Genomic DNA, 20,100 nt, shown 5'->3' with positions numbered 1-20,100 from the left:
TTATAGATTTTGAGGTGTGCATCAAGCTAAAGTTTGTCATGAGATGTTCCAGTAAATTTATAGGACAATATTATATATAAAAACTAACGAATCTAGATTCCCACGACAAGTAGATATACATAATTACAACACAAGAAATAAAAATAATTTTACAATAAAGAAACACAATAAGGAAAAATATAAACAAAGTCCAACATGGGAATAAAATTTATTGGTTGTCTCCCAGGTTAGATTTGAACCTGATAGATCAAAATTCAAGGAATTGCTGAGAGCATATTTGATAGATTTAGAATGCCACAGTATAAACGAGTTTACTGAAAAAAATGAATTTTATACAGTCAATATTTCTCTTTAGCTTAAAGTTAGTTTTTGACTTTTTCATGTACATTTCCATGTATGTTTTGGAAAGAAATAAATGATTGATTGATGCATCAACTATTTGGTGGTACGAAGTTTGCCAGGCCAGCTAGTTATAAATATTAAAGAATATTACCTACCTCCTACATGGTAAATTATGAATTATTTTAGAAAATCACGAAATTAAACCAATAATAGTGGTACCGGTATATAAATAAGATTATCACAGTGGAGGGAAAATTATTATTCATATATTCAATAATTAATTCAACTATAGGTACCTAGGCCTCCAAATGGTGCACATTGGTCAACACTAAAATGGACTAGCAAATATTCACTGGCAGCCAGACAAACTCATGTTCTGCTGACCACACTTTACACAACATCTCAAATTGGACATATACTGTGTATATAATATATTTATAGGCATTTGAAACTTATATGACTTAATTTGTGTTGTGAATCTGCCATACCGGTATGCTATAAATAAGAAACTAGATACCCTACTGTATAGGGATACCTTATGTATGAATGCATGATTAAAAATAATGATGTAGCATGTTGAATTATTTAACTTTTTGATTGATTTTTATCCTTCTATAGCATAGGCAGAAGCTGTATATAGTACCTTTTCCACGAATAGTGACAATAAATAAGTAAAAATTTTATCACTACGAAATTCTTGTTCAATTTATTGGAAGTTCGAGGTATCCTTGAGGTCAAGAGAATCTAATGCAACTGGATTCAATGCAGTTTGCTGGGACCCTGCAAGTTACATTTTGATTATGTAAAATTGAACTTGGCGGTTAAACTGAAAAGCAGTTTGTACCGGCGGAAGTAGCTACTGTATCAGAAACCACAAATATCTACATTCAGTTATAACAGTTTAATGGCTTTAAAGCTATTGCTATTCAACTAAAAACCTAAAATTGAATAAATAAATAGAACCCAACAATAGATTTCAACTAGTACAGTAAATATGTGTTATATACATAATAATTATGTCCTGTCTTTGAAAAATAACAAACAATTCATGAATTACATCTTTGTGTAATCAAAATATTCAATGATTCTTAATAATATTGTCCTTCATAATATTTAACCAACAATATGAATCTGAACTCATCGACAAAATAATCACCTACAGCTCTGTAAAAAGATGCCACTTTCGACGAGTTGGGAAACGTTGCCTATGTTTGGTAAATAGAATTTTCGCGTAGATTTCCGCGAGTAAATCAAGTTTGTCGTGTGGGTGAAGTGACCTAGTTTGTCGTTGTCCCAGTTTGACGAAATAACCCAATTCGTCTCAATTTTTTTGGTTGTGATGGTTTTCAGGGCTGGTGATACTCTGTGACCCCTCGCAATTGAATGAAAAATTCAACTTCCTAAATAGCCTGTCACTCCTTTCTCAACACTAATAACTTAAAATAATATTAACATCAACTTTATCAATAATTTTCGTTATTTTTTAATTAGCTGTTATTTTCTTATTTTTTTTTTATTGAGAATTCTCTCGATATCAAGAGTCGATGGTTCAGACATCGGTACTCTTATGAAGTATTAAAAGTATCAAAGTAATAAAGTATCGTTGTTATGGCAACAGATTTATTGTAGACATAGACAAGACATTTTGATGTTTTAGGTTATTTTATGTTTTTCCAACTACGCGGTTCAAAACATTCACTTGTAAAATCGTTTTATTAATGACTTCAAATAATTCATTAAATGGGATACAACTTTAAAAATGAGATTCAAAATTTCATTTCCCAAAGAATCGATTCATACAGAAGCAGTCTGTTGTGTGGGATGGAATAGCTCTGAAGAAATATTCTCTTTAGGGTAAGTATTTGTTGAAGATACTAACTTTAATTTTGATTAACATAAGCTTAATATGTTGGATAGTAAGCCAATATAAAGAATGCTCCTTATTTGTATAATACAGTAATAAAGTACAGTAAAATATAGTAGTACCGGTACAGCCTACAGTAGGTAGCCCACCGATACCAAGGTTTTTAATTATCATCATTTTTTTAATTGATCACATTAAATGTTTACGCACATTAAACATTCAAGTTATTGTAAATTTGGTAAATCAGTAGGCTACGGTACCGGTAAATTGGGGTCTTTATTATTACTTTATTATTAGGCTACTTATTACTTTTGTACCAATTATTGAAAGTTGAAATTTAAAACAGCTACCGCCATCAATACTTAACCCTACAGAGACACACTTACTTTATGCTAACACAGTAGACACACTGGTGTGTTGAACACCCCAATTTAATTTTGCATTTTTCTTTGAAAAACATGAAAAAAAGTAGGCCTACTTGGACCACACTTCATCATTTCTTAATCATATTTGTTTCAAGTGCATACAGAAATCAAAAGTAAAGCACTGCTTATCAATATTTATACTAATTTTAGAAGTACGTATGCTCCGCCTAAGTGTTGGAGCTCCTAATCCGGTTTGAACGAATGTCTTGATCATTGCCAATGACAACTTCATCAAAAACTCACGTCTCTCATTTATTCCAATCTGATCCATCATCCCATACCACATTCGTAGTGACAATACAAGTAAATCTTTGTAATAAAAGTGCTTGATAAAAGTCCTACGTAAAAGACACTCTGGGGTGTTAGACACCCCAAACGAAGAACAAGATGAGCTGGTGACCTTGTAGAATGCTATTACTGACTGAAAGTGGTGGAGAGTAGTTGACAATACTACAAACCTAATTTATACTGGGCATAAATTCCCATCTGTTTGATATTGTCAACTGCAGAACAAAAAAAAAAATTCCTGGGGTGTGAAACACTCCAGTGTGTCTCTTTAGGGTTAAGATTTAAGGAATCACTGATAATATTTTTTTTTCATATTTTGCAATGTTCATAGAGCATTTTCAATACAAACAGTAACTATTTTGCTTCACTTTGATAAATATATATTTGAGAATAAGAGACTGTTACTCACGAATTGGGGTGACTTCCACTTCATCCAACTTTGAAAAAATGCTATTCCTCAAATTCAAAGTCAAATCTCGATTTTTCTCCGGGTAATTAAAGTGGTTTTAATATTTCAAAAACTTCTCCATTTCATAAGCTTTCGAATGAGTATAAATTTGAGAAAGTTGGTATCATGCCAATTAACTGGAAAGCACTCTGAAAACTATACTGAAAATAGGCTGAAACATACACTTCTGGTTATTTTATTCAGGATTTCTGGTTCAGAAAATAATGCAAGTTATTAAAAAATTCATATCATTGTAGAATGTTAAAATATTGATAAAAACTTGTGAATATTGTCAGAGAGAAATCAGGTGATTTCACCCTTACGATCATCACTGTTTGTGAATTTTCTCATTTTTAAGGTGTTCATTCCAGATATTAGCAGTTTTGAACACTTTATCATGGAACTTGCCTCCTCGATTTTATACTCATTCGAAAGCTTATGAAATGGAGAAGTTTTTGAAATATTAAAACCACTTTAATTACCCGGAGAAAAATCGAGATTTGACTTTGAATTTGAGGAATAGCATTTTTTCAAGTTAAAGCCCTAATAAAAAACTACAAAATATCTAACAACAAATAAAATTACATTAATCTTGTTTGAAATGTTTTTCTCTTTCCAACAATACCCTTGAAATTGAAATTCAACCAGTAGTTTTCGACTTATTGAGTATTTAATTACCGGAAGTGGACATATTCTGAAAATATCAAAAAATCGATTTATATCGAAAACTAAGGTCAATAGGAAAAAAGGTTTACTGAACATTTTTTGTCAGAAATGTCGAGTAGAATCTATGGTCAACGGCTGTTACAACCTTGGTGGGACACCTGTATAAAATGCCTTCAAGTTCATTTTTAAAAGTTAGACAAAGTGGAACCAACTGTAAATATCTTAAATAAATGAGAAAATTAAAAACAAAAATAGAACAACGCTAAAAAATCACAAACTATATTAAAAATTATTTAAGAAAGGTGCATAAAGAGGTTTTGTAGGTTCGAGGCATGTTGGCTGCAGATGCAGAATCCGCAACATTTGAATCGTCAAAATATTGATAGTATTCAGAATTGTAATAATTTCAAGTAATAAGGTGTAGAGTGCAGAGTAGGTTTTGAGTCCTCCCTGCACTTAATAGCAACTTGTTCACCTTAAACCAGGCACTGGCTACCGCCAACAGTTGTTCAGACTTTTGGATTACTGCATCTGCATTGAACTAATTTAACATTGTTTTGGACTAGTAGATCGACTGGCCTACTTTCGTTTCTTTTTGTGTTCTCATGACGTGGCTCTGAGGGTTCTATGCCCACCTTATGGACTTAACATAAAATAACTAAATAACTGAAAATCCACAGCAACAGGGGTATTGTCATATTATGCAAAAAGGAGAGCACCTTCATCCAAGAGAAGCAAAGGGTCAAGGATGGAACCCTAAGGCACCGCACAGTACACATCCTCAGCCTGCAACTCAGCATCACCAATTGACACTAACGTTCCAAGTAATCCTTCATCAACTTGTGGACGATGCTGTTAACCCTGGATGTCCCAAGTTATTCCCACAAAATAATGTGATAGACACAATCTAAGGCCTCAGTAAGGTCACACAGAGTCAATGCCACCAAATGTCTGTACTTAATTGATTTTAGCATGGCCAAGCAGCATACAGATTATGTTGTAGAATGTAGAACGTCCTCGGTAAAGTCCAAACTACTAACTTGTGGAAAGATAATAATTTTTCTCAAAAAAGTACGGAGTTAAATTGCTTTTGTTGAAGAGCTGCGGAGTGAAATTAAAATTGTCTTATATCCATATATTATGTCATTATATTTGTTGTAATGTAGACCTACCTACAGTATTCAATTTATGGAATCCAACTTGAGCTCTCTTAATATAACTGATTGAAAACTAGTGTTTGGAAAATACTCTATGTTGAGTTAAGTAAAGAATTAGTTAATTTCCAATGTTTTCTATAATAAATACTCATAATGCAAGTGAATGTTAATACTTTTAACATGCTTTTCTTTACAGTGATGACCATGTATTGATGAAGTGGAACCTGATCACAAGTGAAACTACCAAAGTATGTGAGTTATCAGCTGACATTTACCCTATTGATCTGCATTCATTCTCAAGAAATCAAGGGAAAAAACAAGGAGTGGACCAATTACTAGTGACATCTTCAGATGGTGAGTATTAAACAATCATACTGTTTTCAATTACCCAATTGACAAAATAAGATATATTCAACTTAGTAACTAGTAATAGAAATCTAATTCTTCTATTTTTTATTGTAATTTCAATTATATGTCGTTGACTCTTACAATAATAGTATCAATGCCACCATCACTAATATAATACAACGAAACACAAGTTTCTCATGCAAAAATTTTCTAAAACTTCCCAACAGATCGCGGACTTACTGTGGCAGTCTATTTTAGATTTTTATCGTATGAATAGCCTGGTAGCTGTTATGAGAACGCGACAGTCTAGAATAAGGCAGGATTCCATAAATTCGCCTCTTAGTGTTGTGCTTATGCAATCAGTTTATACTGACTTGTTTATAGTTCACCTTTCAGTTGCAGCAGTGATCTGTAGATGCACTGGCTGAGGACAGACAGCACTTTGAAAGATTGGTTACAGTGTTCAAGGTGAGGTGCACCAGCGATAGCCTACTTTCTTCTGCTTCAGGAGAATCCTCTCACATGCTTATACGTGGCCTCAGATCACAATGCCATAGTTGATGTGACTGTGGAAGTTCTTCACAAACTCAAGAAGCTTAACTCCTTTTCCGCCAAAAGAAGGTGGACTACGACTCAGTTTACATAGGAGGTTCTGCGTTTTTTCTTACTTCATGCACAACTTGTTTGAAGAAAACAAAAAAAAAAAAAAACAGCCTCCTCAAGCAATCAGGTTGCCCTTAAGATAGCCATCTGAGGATCTTCAGCCTTTGCTATTGAGGTATTATTATCAGCAACTGGCCACCCCATCCATCTGAAGGTCGTATCCTGCTATGTAATCCATGAATCATCTTCATGAGAGCCACTCCAGATATTCTGTATTTCTCCAGTTTACCTGTCAGTATATCATAAGTAAAAAAATATCATGTGAGGCACAATAAAATGTCTAGATACGGTATATAATTTCCAATTCTCTCACCTTACGCAACTCTCTCTCTCTCTCTCTCTCTCTCTCTCTCTCTCTCTCTCTCTCTCTCTCATGTCCTGAATTATGAGTAAAGCTGCAAATATGTTCAGAATAGTTTATAAATCAACCCATCAATCTTCATCTCAATTTTTCCTGTAATAAATTTTGTTATTTTTCAGGTCGTTTCCATTTACTTGGGAAAAATGGAAGAATTGAAAAAAGCGTGGTAGCTCACAAAGGGGCCGCATTGGTTGGTAGATGGAGTCATGACGGTGCCAGTTTATTAACAGGTATTTTTTTTCTGTTCAAATATATAGGTAGGTTACTGGAAAACATTCACATTATCTGAAATGAAGCAAAAATGTGAATAGGTAATATTTGAACCGTAGTAGTGAATTAGAAATCAATATCAATTTAAAAATATGAAATGGTTCATGGTTTCCACTACTGCAGTAGTGAATTAGAAACCAATATCAATAATTGAAAAATATAAAATGGTTTGTATGTTGTAACCAGTAACTAAAAGGTAATATAAGGATCAATCCATCCATCCGTACTAAATGTAATGTAAATCAAACTCAAAAGATCCAATTTGTCTAATTTGAAAAACTTTAATATTTTATAAAATCAATCATATGAACAATATTTCAACATGAATAATATACTGATAGATTGCAGTATTCATTGTTCATAATATAATTGAATTAAAATCACTTTACAGCGGGAGAAGATGGCCAGGTCAAAATATGGTCAAGAAGTGGAATGCTGCGTTCAACTGTTGTACAGGGAAGTAGTGTAGTGTACAGCACTTGTTGGAGTCCGGACTCCACCCATATTCTCTACACGTCTGGCAAAACTCTAGTTATCAAGCCACTAGCTCCAAACACCAAAGCCAATTGCTGGAAAGCACACGATGGAATCGTGTTGAAGGTGGCCTGGAATTATGGGAAAGGTCTTATTGTTTCCGGAGGGGAGGATTGCAAGTATAAAGTGTGGGACTCTTATGGCCGTTTGTTCTACTCGAGTTTCCCTCACGAATATCCAATCACAGCCCTCGCCTGGTCGCCGGTCGGAGATCTTTTCTGCGTTGGATCATACAACACACTGCGGCTGTGCGATAGTGCTGGATGGTCACATTGTCTGGAGAAGCCTCCAACTGGAAGTATCTACGGTCTTGCCTGGTCGAGCGATGGAACTCAAGTAGCTGGAGCTTGTGCCAACAGATCGGTCATCTTGGCTCACGTCATAGAAAGGTAACTACATACTCTCCATCCATCCTCCATGATACTTGTGTAGAAAAATTCCTTTATTCCTGAATTCATTCCTCTTAAGATTGTTAATCGGTCATCAGATCGAATAATAATTCATAATTTTTTGTAAGAGCTTTGAATAGAGAATACCAATTTCCCTGATTGTTGAATCAATTATTAAAGATACTATACTGCAGTTGAAGCTGAATTCATTCTTTCCAAATTGAAAACCTCTTGTTTTTCTGATAATTTGCTTTTAAATTGTGTTCACACTTTTGTACACTTATAGTAATAATTATCATCTAGTATTTTATTAGAGTATGATGAGATGCTATGTATAGAATAATGGTTTGTTGACTATAGCCTATTGTTATCAAATAAAATCATTAAACCATTAAAGAATTGAAGAAAAAAATCATTGAAATGATGTGTTCATGAATTTCATTTATTATGCTCTTCAAGATCTTGATTTTAGTTTGTTATCTGATCCTCTGATAGTCGGTGTCCTAAACTAAGCCTGCTTGGTGCTATAAATGTAAAAATCCCACTCCAAGTATACTTCGTTTCATCTCAATTTTAATAATTAAATCATAACTGGATTAATAAGGTGATCTACTATCGACTCAAACCAATTATTCAGAAATTTGTATCAAATCTCAGCTTGTTTTTATAGTTTACATTAGCCAATATTGTGATTCTTATTTTAGAATGAAATTGTCCTTATACAATTGTTGAGTTTAAATTACTGGAGGTTGAAGTTTAGATTGAAAGTATTAATGTTAACTTTCAGGCGCCTGGAATGGAAAAATATCGAAGCAGTGATGACTGGAAGAAAGACGATTATGGTGAGAGACGTGAATAGCGATGCAAAAGACAAGTTGGAGCTGCCTGAAAGAATCATTCACCTGGCTTTGGGCTACAAACGTTTGGTTGTAATCACGCCTGCTCAATGTTACGTGTATCTCACTAGTAATTTGAATACACCAATCATAATAGAGCTGAGAGAAGGTTGTGTTTCTGTTGTGATCTTGGCTGAAAGGTAATCAAATATTGAATGTATAAATTCCAAAATTATTATATTTGATTCCGAATCTTAAAAAATACCACCAATATTCAATTTCCAAACACATGAAGGACTAACAATATCGTTTAAATATAGACATATCTAATCAATTTTCAGTTTTCTAGTAAACAAGTATTACCAATTATATGAATGGATATCGTGAGGTCTTGATTTCAGTATATCATAGAAAATACTGACGTTATGTATAGAAAAAGCACATGCTACCCGTGCTACGCGAAGGTCGGTTAAATGCACAAATAGATTGAATTTAGAACAAGGTTACCTTATTTTTCCTCTCCCTATCATTTCAATTATGTACCTATTGTATACATTAATAAAGAATTTACGGTAGTTTAATGTTTTCATGCTGAAATTAAATGTATTAACAACTGTGAAAATTTACAATAAAAATTATATTTAATTGATTAATAAGAATGAAAATATGCTCATAACCATCCTTGGTAAATAACGAATCTTAATGCCAAATTTCATGTTAATCAGTTCAGTAGTTCAGACATTATGATGCGTCAAACATGTATCTCGTATCTCGTACGTAAGCCATTTCCTTCCTTTATAAATTATAGTACCGTATAGAAGATGATGTCGAGAAAATGTATTGAAACATTTCAATTAACTAGCCTTTTAATAGGAAATCTACCAGTGAGGAAATCTACCCATAGGAGCACAACTTTCAGTAAGTTTCCCATTTACTGAACTAGTTAGTATTCACATTTGAGTAGTAGTCCCAGATTTTCTAGATTGGAATCACTTTGGGATATTACTCTTTTATGTATTAAGGGAACATGTTTTTCAAAAGATCTCTTGGATCATCACACTGCTAATGAGATGAAAGTTTGAATTACTATACTATATGCCTATAAATTTGGAGTGCATTAGAGATGAGAATAGTTATTTGTATATCTAGAGTGAAAAGTATTGTTTTTTCTCCCTGAGGGAGAAGTTTGAAGCCCGAGGCGAAGACGAGGGCAACAATTTTCCTGAGGGAGAAAAAACATTTTTCACTCGTGATGTACACAAAATTTTTCCCTCACCTACATTTTTATAAAAACTGCAAATAAAACAATTTTTAAAAACTTACGTAAAATGTGTTACAACATAGCTTAAAAATTAAACAGCTGGCTTGTAATCACACAGTTTACCGCTGACATCGCTATCTGTCGGCAAAAGTTGTAACAACAATGGCCGCCGACTCGACTACAACTTACACTATGATGAAGTTCCCGTTTCAAATTTGATTAGTTAATGAGGAATATTCGTTGGTTGGTATTTTGAATAACATGGAATATAAAAAAAAATATTTATACATTTTTATTGTATACTGATATGAAGTTTTTAATAATTTTAGCATGAAACATATATTTCATATATTGATCAAATGTCTGGTTGAGGTATTGAATTTAGTTGGTTTAATGACTACTCTATATGCTTCCTCATCTAAGCTTAGACCTTCTAACCAATTTCAAATGTAAGTTTTTATAATAGAGATGCTTCCCATGTTATTTAAATGGAGTCACTTTTTTCGCTCTATGGATTTTTTCTGTTTTTTCCTCCCGAGAGCGAAAAAGTGACACTTAAGTAATATGTTTCAGGGAGTAAAGTAGGCTCTTTAGACAGTAGGTGGAGGAAAAAATATTTTTGTTGGTTTCTATATTTTGAAAATACTTTGCAGACATTTCCTTATTGTGGAAAGGAGCTCGATGGGTCTCTACAGCTATGAGGGAAGACTGATAGCCACACCAAAGTGGCCAGCGACGGCTCTTTCCTATGATTCTTTGAATGTGATGCATATCACTCTGTCGCCGGAAACCATTGCACTTCGAGACAATGCTGATGACAAAGGTCAGTTACAGTTATAAAATGCATCCTCCAAACACTTCTCAATGGGATCACTGCTTTATTACAGATAAAAGATAAAAGAAAAAATAGAAAGTATTCAATAGTCCAATATCATAGGAAGGACTGTCTGAATCCAATACCACAGGAAGGACAGTCTGAGTCCAATATCAAAATTGTGATACATTTCCGGAGACTAAAATTCCATCTAGGTCAGTAGGCTTTTAGACTAAACATTCCCCCAATTCTTTTTCGAAATATAAAATGAGACAAATCAATAGTTTCAATAGTCCAATATCATAGGAAATACAGAAAGGCAGTCTCAGTCCAATATCAAAATTGTGATACATTTTCGGAGACTAGAATTCCATCTAGGTCAGTAGGTTTTTAGACTAGACATTCCCCCAATTCTTTTTCGGAATATACAATAAGACAAATCGGCTATACAGTTAATTTATTACCCTGTGATACATTTTCAGAGACTAGAATTCCATCTAGGTCAGTAGGTTTTTAGACTAGACATTCCCCCAATTCTTTTTCGGAATATACAATAAGACAAATCGGCTATACAGTTAATTTATTACCCTCATTCAACCTGCATGTGATAGAACAATTACCGGTTTATATATAATTATAAACAGACCGTTCATCACGAGCTGAGCTAGACAAAATGCTCAAACAGGCTTGCCAACGATGAGTACCATCGATATTCCCAAGTTTCGAGAGGACTTGAGTTTTACGAATGGCTGTGGTTGAGTGCGAAAGACTCAGTGGGCGACCCTGCGTTTACACTAAAAAAATTTCAGCTCTGTTAATGTAAAACCGCAGACAGAAAAACCAAGGAAGCCATATTCAACACTTCTTCTTTAAATTGTCAGACAGGACTCAGCTTGACGCCTCAAATTTGAATAGGCTAATTGAATGGTTGTGGAATGTAGCCTACTAAATTGGCTCATTGTATTTTTTGTTACTATGTTCAGTTGAAAGCAAGGATCCCTAATATAAATCACAGTGAATGATAATAATACCCTAATACAAATAAGTTAATATGGTTTACAGATAAGTTTAAACAGCTCAGACAGAGGCACCAAGGGTTTATAATTTAATCACATTTTTGGATATTTGTTGATATTAGCGTATACCAGTCACGCATCACATGCACCATGAATTTACTCCAATTCGAATAATCAAAGTGTCAAAAGAGATCCTTTTAGTAATAAAGATTTCCTTTAGTAATTTGGTCAGATTTCAATCTTACTCAAAAATTAATTAGTTATACAGAGTGGCGCAGATGGATCGGTTGGTTCTAAAATACTTGAAATACTTGGACAAAGAAGTTGGAAAAGAAGTTTTGTGAGAATCCATTTATTTGCAGACAGTCATGGACGAAATTTGAACAATATTATCAGTAAGATTAGTGACTATTCAGTTGTTTCGACCATCAAATCTGGAGCTAAATTTGAGTATGTATGACCAGACAATTGTGCTGATATTCGATCAGACGACTGTGTAGTGTTGCTGGGTGGAACAAACGATGATACTAACACTGAGAATTTTCTTTGTGGCAGTTATACATTTGTACGAGACAAGTGGAGACGGTAGTACAGTTCCGTTGAGTCTCACGCTTGGTGTGATGCAAATAGCGCTGAGTCAGGCTGGATCGGCAGCCGATAGACAGCTGGCCTTGATCGATCGCAACAGAGACCTGTTCATAGCCACTGTCGTCGCAAGAGGCTCCATCCACCGCAAAATTGAAAAGCTTGGTACGTTAAGATGAATTGTTCATGGGTTATCAAAATAAATCGATATTAAAGTGGAATATTAAATTGTAAGTGAAAAATAACAATAAAAAGTGTTGAAGATAGATAGATATCACGTCTGGTTGGCCTTAACGACGTCAGACAAAGTGCTAGTCAAAGTCAAAGTGCTAGCAAAGCAAGACACCATTAATGTTATATGAAATTTATAATTATCTAGTATATAGTTACTGTCTTTGACTCTATTACAGTAGTCAAAATAGTCCTTGGATATTACCCTTAATAGTATATCCTAAATATAACCCTCTTATGTTGAAAGTGAATGAATAAGTGTGATTAGAAACTATTATTTTGTAAAAGTTATAAACAGACCGTTCATCACGAGCTGAGCTAGACAAAATGCTCAAACAGGCTTGCCAACGATGAGTACCATCGATATTCCCAAGTTTCGAGAGGACTTGAGTTTTACGAATGGCTGTGGTTGAGTGCGAAAGACTCAGTGGGCGACCCTGCGTTTACACTAAAAAAATTTCAGCTCTGTTAATGTAAAACCGCAGACAGAAAAACCAAGGAAGCCATATTCAACACTTCTTCTTTAAATTGTCAGACAGGACTCAGCTTGACGCCTCAAATTTGAATAGGCTAATTGAATGGTTGTGGAATGTAGCCTACTAAATTGGCTCATTGTATTTTTTGTTACTATGTTCAGTTGAAAGCAAGGATCCCTAATATAAATCACAGTGAATGATAATAATACCCTAATACAAATAAGTTAATATGGTTTACAAATAAGTTAATATGGTTTACAGATAAGTTTAAACAGCTCAGACAGAGGCACCAAGGGTTTATAATTTAATCACATTTTTGGATATTTGTTGATATTAGCGTATACCAGTCACGCATCACATGCACCATGAATTTACTCCAATTCGAATAATCAAAGTGTCAAAAGAGATCCTTTTAGTAATAAAGATTTCCTTTAGTAATTTGGTCAGATTTCAATCTTACTCAAAAATTAATTAGTTATACAGAGTGGCGCAGATGGATCGGTTGGTTCTAAAATACTTGAAATACTTGGACAAAGAAGTTGGAAAAGAAGTTTTGTGAGAATCCATTTATTTGCAGACAGTCATGGACGAAATTTGAACAATATTATCAGTAAGATTAGTGACTATTCAGTTGTTTCGACCATCAAATCTGGAGCTAAATTTGAGTATGTATGACCAGACAATTGTGCTGATATTCGATCAGACGACTGTGTAGTGTTGCTGGGTGGAACAAACGATGATACTAACACTGAGAATTTTCTTTGTGGCAGTTATACATTTGTACGAGACAAGTGGAGACGGTAGTACAGTTCCGTTGAGTCTCACGCTTGGTGTGATGCAAATAGCGCTGAGTCAGGCTGGATCGGCAGCCGATAGACAGCTGGCCTTGATCGATCGCAACAGAGACCTGTTCATAGCCACTGTCGTCGCAAGAGGCTCCATCCACCGCAAAATTGAAAAGCTTGGTACGTTAAGATGAATTGTTCATGGGTTATCAAAATAAATCTATATTAAAGTGGAATATTAAATTGTAAGTGAAAAATAACAATAAAAAGTGTTGAAGATAGATAGATATCACGTCTGGTTGGCCTTAACGACGTCAGACAAAGTGCTAGTCAAAGTCAAAGTGCTAGCAAAGCAAGACACCATTAATGTTATATGAAATTTATAATTATCTAGTATATAGTTACTGTCTTTGACTCTATTACAGTAGTCAAAATAGTCCTTGGATATTACCCTTAATAGTATATCCTAAATATAACCCTCTTATGTTGAAAGTGAATGAATAAGTGTGATTAGAAACTATTATTTTGTAAAAGTTACAAAAATATTTCAAAAATTTGAAAATAACAAAATATATTATCTTGCTTGAAAAAAACACATATATTCGAATTGCTCAAAGTGGTATGTGTAGCAGTAGCAGAGTCATGCCTCTGTTATGGTACGATAATGTGCTCCTATCAGCACAAAACAATATTGTCAACAAATGTGAGTTCTATTATTTCATTTTTGAAGTGGAGTGATTTCACGCTTTGGCTTTCATACCCACTTCTTCAATAAACCGTGGCTGGCCTTATTTTGGTGATTTGAATCTGTTTCGTTCATTAGGCCTATGTAAGGATCGAACATTCTATTTTCAAATGAATGCTTTAATTATCATCGAATGTGAAAAATATCATTCGATTTCTAATTGAGAGTTTGGCTCTTTTGTGATACAATATACAGGATGTTGAAAGCCTGAACAATACATGGAGAATTTAAAAAAGTTTTAATCATGTCGCAGAAGTTTTGTGAGCAGTATTGCAGTAGATAGTAGAGAATAAAGTAGGCTGAGAATTGAATACATTTTTGATGTCCAGCATATTAATTTTATAGGTGTGATGGTTCAATCAATGTGCTGGAACAGCAGTGTGAATATGCTGGCTGGAATTCAAGATACTGCTCTCACTGTCTGGTTTGTTATTCTATTACCTCTACCATTTATATGCACAGATTATTTTGACACTAGATTCATCTTCTTTCCAGCAATCACCCCTGCACATAGGTTGAATACTCATTCCCAATTATCTTGCTTACTAGTAGTATTTATGTCAATGGCTCAATGGCCCATGAAGGGCTTAGGCCTACCAGCTGGTTGCCAGTTTCATATTCACTCCAATATACAGCAATGCTTACTTGTAGTATAATATTCTAATTTAGTTAAACTATAATTCAGAATATTTATTTCTTTGAAAGAAGCATAGTAAAGCATATATTATAATAATATGTTCATTGGCATAAGTTCTTATGCTCATGAAAACCTTCACAATGTGAATTTCCTTTGCAATATTAGGTCATTGAATAGAGGCTTACACAACACTCGCTACATTTATGTGATTTGTATATCAGTTCTATTCTAGTCTTGATGAAATTGAGGAATTATCGTTTGCACTGTGGGGTTCTATTTAGATAATGATGGTGTCTGATTCTCTGTTACAGGTATTATCCTTCTGTTTTGTTCTCTGATCAGAGGCTTACTCGAAGAACTACTGTTATGAAGGATGCCACGTAAGTGAAATCTATTGCATGGATAAAAAAATCACCTTTTCAATTAATAATATCGGAAGAACCCCCTACTTCACCCAATCTCCTTATTATAAGGGTGCTACCACATTGCTGTTGTGTAACAATAGCCAATTAGTTTTTCAGATTTAATATTGATTATTATCGTGCGTAGAAATAACTGATTAAATAAGTTGGAGAAAATCCAGTTAATAATCTGTCAGTGAAAAAATGACAAATCTAAATAATAATTGACTAATCACTTTATTATATGATATTTCTAATACTTTTATTAGATGAATCAAAAAATAAGAATGGAAATAGCAATTCTATTATCCTCCATCAATGAGAGAACAGCGAGGTAGGAATGGTGAAAACATCGACGGCTAAAGAGCCCAGGAAAAATGAGGCTTTACATAACGATATGGATATTTCATAACGCCAAATGTATTGTATTGTGATAACAATAGATGAAAACAATATTTGGTGCAAGTGACTGTATGTAATTTTTAAACTACTAAATAAGAATAGAGTAAGCTGGGAGCATGTTAAGCTGTTTGTTAGAATTGGCCCGTATGCAGATACTCTGTTTAAACGGAGAAATGTCAGCTGTTCGTTTAAACCCAAGTAAACGTGGTTAAGCGTTAAACGTAGTGTTGGCATTTATGGCCCTTAGCCAATCGGGTGACGTTCTTTAGAGGTATTCAATTCGAATTTGTTTATTATCACAAACTTTTTTTATGTATTTAAACACTAGAAGCAGTCAATTAGCTGCATTACACCACATGTCTTACATCACATGTCTTGTTTAAATACATAAAAAAGTGTGTGTTAATACATAGCAGCTCGGAATGGATCAAGAAACCATCACCTTTGTTTATTATAATGCATGTAAAAAGCAAAAAATACTACTACACTAATCCTCGCTTATGGTGTAACCTTTCATATTATCCAAGTGAAATATAGCATTTTTTATATTAAACAATAATTATTGCTCAATACCATTGTGTATTCTTCTAATGACTAGTATTTACAGTACGCATTCGAATTTATGTCAATTATAAAGAATAATTTTTAAAACCCTTACAAGTAGACTAATTTTATGGTTGTTGATATTATTTACAATTGAAGTATAATTTTATTTCAGTGAGTTTGGCAAAAGCCCAAGTGTTGTGAGCTTTGAAGGCAGTCATATTGGTGTGCGGCGGTCTGATGGGGCGCTAATTAATAGTTGCATCTCTTCTCACATCACCATTCTGCATGGCTACACCGCATCAAATCTGTGGCAGGATGCTCTGCGTCTCTGCAGGGCATTGAAGGTGAAATAATCATTTTAGTCCAGTCACTATATTCATTAGTGTTGGCAATTTAAGTTATACTGTAGTTCTGATTTTTTAATATATTATTTGGACACATGAGATAAGTCCAGAACCAATTTCTTCATGCAAAATTTCCTTGTGCTAGATACAGAGACCCCAAAACCTCGTATTTTCGGTTCATTTTCCAGTTTTCAGCTATTTCTGCCAAACCCAGTAATCTGACAGAAAAATTTGTTCTCGCCTTTTTTTTAGATTATAAATTCTGAATAAAATGAGATCATTCGTAACTCTCTATCTCCAATGAGTATTGAGTTATAATTTTTCAAAATTAGTAAAATTTGAAGAAAATATCAATTTTGATGATTTTTAGTTTTTGATCAACAATATCTTCCGATTGTTACCATTTAGGCTCAACTCATACTTGACCTGAGTCGCGTAGGTGTGTGTTTTCAAATTGTGACAGTCGCGGAGACTAGAATCGATTGGTCTGAGTGTCACCATTTGGAAACACATGCTTTCGACTAGAGTCGAGTCTCTTCTCGACCTGAGTCGCGTAAGTGTGAGTTGAACCTTAGATGTATAATTCAAGATCCATCTGGGCGTATTTTTGTGATGTCCAAAGTAGACATCAGTCAAAACGTTTTTCATGAGAAAAATTATAACTTTTGTTGACTCTGGCCTTTGAAAACTGTACTATTATGCAGCAGTGAAGAATTTCAACTGATAGAACAGGGTTGCTTTTTCATCTTTAAAAACATACCATAGATTGGTTTGAGCTCGTTTGATGTATTAATTTAATTTGAATGTGCTTTTGTGATAGGATGAAACAATTTGGGCTTGTCTAGCTGCGATGGCTGTGAAAGCCAAGCACCTGGCAACAGCAGAAGAAGCATATGCAGCTATCAATCAAGTTGATAAAGTGGCATACATTCAACATATCAAGGTAAATTCAACTGATTAAATTATGTTTATTTAAAATTATGGCAATATTATACGAGTATATTAACTATTCAACATGTTATAGTTTGGAGAAAGAACATGGCCACGTGATTCATACTCAACTATGGTTTCAATAATAGAATTTTGTATATTTTTCCCTTTGTGTCCATACAAGTCCCGGACTTCAAATGGGGATGTCGATGACTTGAGATAAGTGAACCCATGTTATTCCAGGTTTGAATCTTCAACCAAAAGGAAGTCTCTCATAACTGAAGTTGAGTTGTTCTTTAATAACTGCCCATTCAATCCAGTAATGGAATATAAAATGATAATGTTTGTTTCTTTTAGTTCTCAATCCCATTTAGCCTACAATAATTAATTGGGAAGTTCCGTTTGCTAGAATGCCAATTTTTGACTTGATTATTAGTATTTTATATCATTATATTATGAGACAATATTTATAATTTGAGAGAATTCTGTTTTTTCAACAAATGTTTGGGAATGGTGATTTCTCAACTTGATAGAGCCTTTCAAACAATTAATTTCAGTAACGTTTCTTGTCGTAAAAAAGTTGAAACATTGAACACTTTTTCATGATTTACAGAAAATTCCTTTGCCAGCTGCGCAGTTAGCGGAAATGTCGCTTTTGGGAGGAAACGTCCAAGACGCTGAATCTCTTCTATTGCAAAATGGACTGGTTTTCAGAGCTATCATGACAAATCTTCTAACTCATAATTGGAACAGGTGAAAAAATTACCACTATTCTATTATAATTTTTCAGTTCAGTTCAAAATTCCTATTTACCGATCTACAGTTCACCAGTAGTAAGACATGACATGCAGTGACATTCAAACCATTATAGTAGAATGTAGCCTGCCATTCAAAGAAAAAATTATGTAGGCTACTCATCATGAAATCTACGATGTAAAGTATAATGTAAATTAACGACAGATCGTTAATAATGTTATTAATTCTATTTCAGAGCTCTAGAACTGGCTGTGAAACACAAGACGCATGTGGATACGGTTTTGCTTTACAGAAAGCAATATCTGAGTGCATTTGATAAAACTGAAACAAATCGCCGTTTCATGCAGTTTACGAATGAAGTGAGTAATTTATCTAATATCAATGAATGAATCTTATATATCAGGTAACATGCAGATATAATTCTAATTCCGATTAATGTGTATAGACCAGACCAATAATCATTTTAGTAGCTCTGGGGCCTGTTTCATAAAAGTTACAAGTCCAGTAATACAGGAGAATCATCATTCCAATTACATGCTCAATATAGTCGATAAAATCAACTGTTCCTGTATTACAGGACATCTAAGTTTTTATTAAATTCTTCATATCCATATATTATAATGTATCTCTTGAAACTAATCTACAATTCTTATTAAACAAAGAACAGAACGTAATATTATTTGGATTCATTTCAAATTATGTATTGCTTGCACTGGGAAATATTTTTCTAACTCTAATCTGTGCTTAAATTCACTCCTTATGAAAGTATTTGTATTGAAAACTGTCGTGTGTTCAAATATTTTTGAACATTTCCTTATCAAATGAATAAAAATTTAATTCCAAAGATGAATAATCAAGTTCATGATATTAGTTCTTATAGAATTTGCTTTTTAAAATCCACTGTGTTAATAACCAAAAAAACTTCTTTACAGGTGGATCTGGATGAAGATAAAATTGAACAAAAAATTGCTTTTGAATATGAAAAGGAGAAATCTCTTGTACACTAATTGATATCATCAATGCAGAGTTATAAACATTTCATAGTCATATTCTCTTTTGAGTCATAATGAAAAGGATAAAGGATCGCAAATTGATTTTGATTAGTGACTTTCGCTTTAGAGTACTGTTCAGTTCAGAAATGATTCCATAAACCAGTGATTGTTATCGTTAAGTTAGCCAGAAGTCACCATTAAAAATAACTTTCTACATTGAAAAACCTTTTGTCATGAATTACTTTAGTCCTTTCTTCAATGTCATTTACAATAATTATAATAAAACCCTTATCATAATAGTACTAGCCTGCACTTCTAGTGATTTTTCAATTTATGTAGTTTTTGAGAAAGATTAGCTGCACTAAATCAGACGATTATTATGTTTACAAGCTATGAGTAGAGGGTGTCCTCAATGAGTGATCCTAATAGAGTGAGCAGAATCTAACTGACAAACCAAACCCTTAAAGGTGTGATTAATCAAACTCATGAATCCAACTGCACAGAAAAGAAGTATGTAAATTGAAACTTTTTACCTGTCCTTGAATAGTGCAGAGAAAGTATGGAGACGGAATTCAGTTCGCATTTATT

At 33.7% G+C, this 20,100-nt stretch overlaps 1 protein-coding gene across 1 annotated transcript; it reads left to right on the top strand.

Annotated features, from left to right (window-relative positions):
- Positions 1-1,971: 1,971 nt before the first annotated feature.
- On the top strand, positions 1,972-20,030 carry LOC111059232 (intraflagellar transport protein 80 homolog). The gene is made up of 14 exons (XM_039424599.1): positions 1,972-2,196; positions 5,387-5,544; positions 6,682-6,792; positions 7,224-7,755; positions 8,543-8,791; positions 10,506-10,675; positions 12,238-12,432; positions 14,850-14,928; positions 15,453-15,521; positions 16,663-16,834; positions 17,655-17,777; positions 18,378-18,517; positions 18,756-18,879; positions 19,453-20,030. The coding sequence occupies exons 1-14, from the start codon at positions 2,102-2,104 to the stop codon at positions 19,525-19,527; spliced, it is 2,292 nt and encodes a 763-aa protein (XP_039280533.1). The 5' UTR covers positions 1,972-2,101; the 3' UTR covers positions 19,528-20,030.
- The last annotated feature ends 70 nt before the right edge of the window (positions 20,031-20,100 follow it).

This window comes from Nilaparvata lugens, chromosome 3 (assembly GCF_014356525.2).
Source record: "Nilaparvata lugens isolate BPH chromosome 3, ASM1435652v1, whole genome shotgun sequence".
NCBI lineage: Eukaryota > Metazoa > Arthropoda > Insecta > Hemiptera > Delphacidae > Nilaparvata > Nilaparvata lugens.
The sequence above is the reverse complement of the archived record's forward strand: the minus strand, read 5'-3'. Positions and strand labels throughout refer to the sequence as shown.